General features: G+C 36.5%; 1 protein-coding gene across 2 annotated transcripts in view; it reads left to right on the forward strand.

The window, feature by feature from the left end:
• Positions 1-743: 743 nt before the first annotated feature.
• The window catches only part of LOC107655182 (uncharacterized), a 6398-nt gene continuing 3935 nt past the window's right edge, over positions 744-3206 (forward strand). Inside the window, exons 1-2 of one of the 2 annotated variants that reach the window (XM_016442604.1) lie at positions 744-948; positions 1065-1145. In XM_016442604.1, coding sequence (XP_016298090.1) covers positions 895-948; positions 1065-1145 — 135 coding nt within the window. In that variant the 5' untranslated portion in view covers positions 744-894. The remainder of the gene's footprint in view (positions 949-1064; positions 1146-3206) is intronic. The other variant, XM_016442605.1, reaches the window with a different exon arrangement.

Here is a 3206-nt window from a genome sequence, read left to right on the forward strand (position 1 = left end):
GACAGTATAAGTCATTATAATCAGTAATTATGTCCCCACTGGATGCAACAAATGCCTCGTTTGTAATGGGTTTTCATGTTTTTGTCTCGTCGCTCCGGCCCGACACGGCATCACAGTATGTGAGGGGCGTAACATTTCCGACACACGCTTGAGGTATTCAGCCAATCACACCGCACTGGATAGCTGGCCAATCAGAGCACACCTCGCTTTTCAGACCGATGAACTTTGTAAAAATCGACGCGTTTCAAAAAGGCGGGGCATAGAGGAGAAACAATAATGTACAGCATGTGGAAAATAATGAGTTTTTTAAACTTTAAACTGCATAAACACATTTCATTACACCAAATACACAAAATAATGTTCTTTTTAGCAGCATCATATGACCCCTTTAATATAATGATATAGTGTGCACAAAACAACGGATTTTAGGTGAAAATTTGTATGAATATATTTTAGGAATATTTAGCTGTTTATGACTTCTTGATGTGCAATCATTTTGAGGTCCTTAATTTAAGGTAAGTTACACTTCAATTAATTAATTTAAAAGGGAAATTTAGCTTATTCAATTATTATATAAAATATAGCCTAATATTTTTGATTTGTATTATTTAATTTTTCATGTTAGTTTTTACCAAACTTTAAACATAAATTTGTTTTTAGGTAACAACTGTTGCTTTGTATATGGTTTACCAAACGCGCACGGGTATATTTTCCCCCCATACTTTATTTCAAAACAGCATGTAGTGGGCAGTATGCAGTACACACGCGTAGTCGCGCACAAGCCACAGTGGGCTGGAAAAACTCACCTGTTTTAATTAGCACGTGCATGGCTGCTTGTAAATTGGCGGTGAATAGCGTTTCCACAGTCGGTGGATTAGTTCAGAGAGCATCGAGATGACTATCCAGTGCAGCTACGCCGTTGAGTCAGAGGAATTTGAGGGCCAAGAGGCAAGTTTATTTGATTACGTTTATCTCACCGAGACAAAACCGTGTTTATTTTGTTCATACGAGACGTTCAGGACGAAAATGAGCGTTTGTTAAGACAAAACTTTTGTTCTCGACAGAAGAAAGCTGTGGCGAAGAGAGGTGGAGTCGTTTCAGCCATCTTCTGTCGGATTTCACAGTTTTGGCCAGTCAGATTTACTGTGAGTAACTCGCTAGTGAACTAAATAAGTGATTACAAGCTGCACCCCGGGTCTGAGTACCTGTTAGGGTTGGTTTACTCATTTTAAATGTCAAACTGTGAACAAACAACCTTGTGGCATTATCTTTTAATTAACTTATTTAATGTATTAAGTAAATGTTCAAACAATTTGTTTATCTCATTAAACTGTAAATAAAACTAGCATAAAGTGGTCTGCTGGCCTCAATGGACACCTTTCAAGTGTGCCAGTGGTGGAAAGAGTACTAAGAAATTGTACTTAAGTAAAAGTATTGCTACTCAAGGAATAATTGACTTGAGTACAAGTAAAAGTACTGAAAAATAATATGACTCAAGTAAGAGTAAAACATTAGTTTGCTGAAAAACTACTCGAGTTACTGCGTTACAAAGTACTTAACTATTATTTTTCCATTTTTACCCAAAATGAGACGATGTGAGCATTATGGAGCAGGGTTAACCCTAATCCTAACACCCATGTACTGTAATGTCTGTTTCACAAGTAAGACCCAGGAAATCCCTTATGGACAAGTGCATCAGATATCACTACAGCTGAATAACATGCAGATAGAGACGCTTTGACTGATGAAATGTGGAAGACAATAAACACAAAATTGCAATGCAATGCTAATTGACATAGCTTGCATCACAGTATAGAATTTTATAAAAAATATTTTCTGTCTCACTGTGATAAGAAGCAACATGGAACCACAGATGCTACCTGTTTTAAACACGACTGATGTTATATAGTGATTTTGGAGCAAAACATGATATTAGTCTCATAAATTGTCATGTTTGATGCTATGTTAAGCAAACATACTACCTATCCCTGATGCCAGGAGCTACTGTTTTATAACTAATTTTGAAAAGTACATTCACGTCATTACACCAAATACACAAAATAATGTTCTTTTTAGCAGCATCATATGACCCCTTTAAGCAAACATACTACCGATCCCTGTTGCCAGGAACAACTATTTTATTATAACTAATTTTGAAAAGTACATTCATGTATAAGATTGTGGTTGTTTTTAAGAAGGGCAAAAGCAAAGAAGGGTAAGTGAAGGTTTGAAAGAAAAGAAAGGGTCTAAAACAGTGTGAATAGAAAGGTGCCAGAAAAAAATAATATGGGGTATGGGTAAAGTTGGGCATCGTTTGAATTTTAATGATTCCAATATTCTTGTCCATTCCTAATTTCGATTACAATAAGATACAAATAGAAAGGTGCCAGTAAAAAATAATGTGGGGTATGGGTAAGGTTGGACATCGTTTGAATTTTAATGATTCCAGTTCTTGTCGATTCCTAATTTCGATTCCAATAAGGAAATAAATAACTAAATAAATAAATCTTAGATCTCATCTTATTGCAAAATATTTCATAGTTGGCTGAATACTATGAATGAAAATCAACAGGCTAAAGAACGCTTACACAAGGATGTGTGTGCAGCAGAGAAAATAGCCTGTGAGTCTTCTTGACTTGAATGGTTAAAAATCACATTGAAAGTGTAGTTTGTTATAATAACAAAGTTGGACTCCAGGCACATTTTCGGTAGGACCAAAAAAAAAAAGAGCATTTTATTATGTTAACCCGTACCTAGGCTTGGGAATCCAAAATTTATTCCAATTCTGGAATAGGATGCTTAAGATCAGGAATAGTCTAGCCTACTTGTTATAAAATTAAAATTTCGATTCCTCTTATTGATTCCTTCGTGCGCATTTTAATATGACTTTAAACTAGGGCTGCACGATAAATCGCATGCGATATTTAATGCGCATCTTGTCAGAAAGCCGGTTCTGTAATCAGCGGTAAATCTCCATCACGTGCGTGCTTTCACATTGAGCAGCATTAACTACACAGAGCCGTTGTTCACTGACGAGCTGTGCAAAAAATCGCGGGAATATGAATGTGGTTTTGCGCAGCTCGTCAGTGAACAACGGCTCTGTGTAGTTAATGCTGCTCAATGTGAAAGCACGCAGGTGGAGATTTACCGCTGATTACAGAACCGGCTTTCTGACAAGATGCGCATTAAATATCGCATGCGATTTA

This window comes from Sinocyclocheilus anshuiensis, unplaced genomic scaffold (genome assembly GCF_001515605.1).
Source record: "Sinocyclocheilus anshuiensis isolate Anshui unplaced genomic scaffold, SAMN03320099.WGS_v1.1 scaffold735, whole genome shotgun sequence".
NCBI lineage: Eukaryota > Metazoa > Chordata > Actinopteri > Cypriniformes > Cyprinidae > Sinocyclocheilus > Sinocyclocheilus anshuiensis.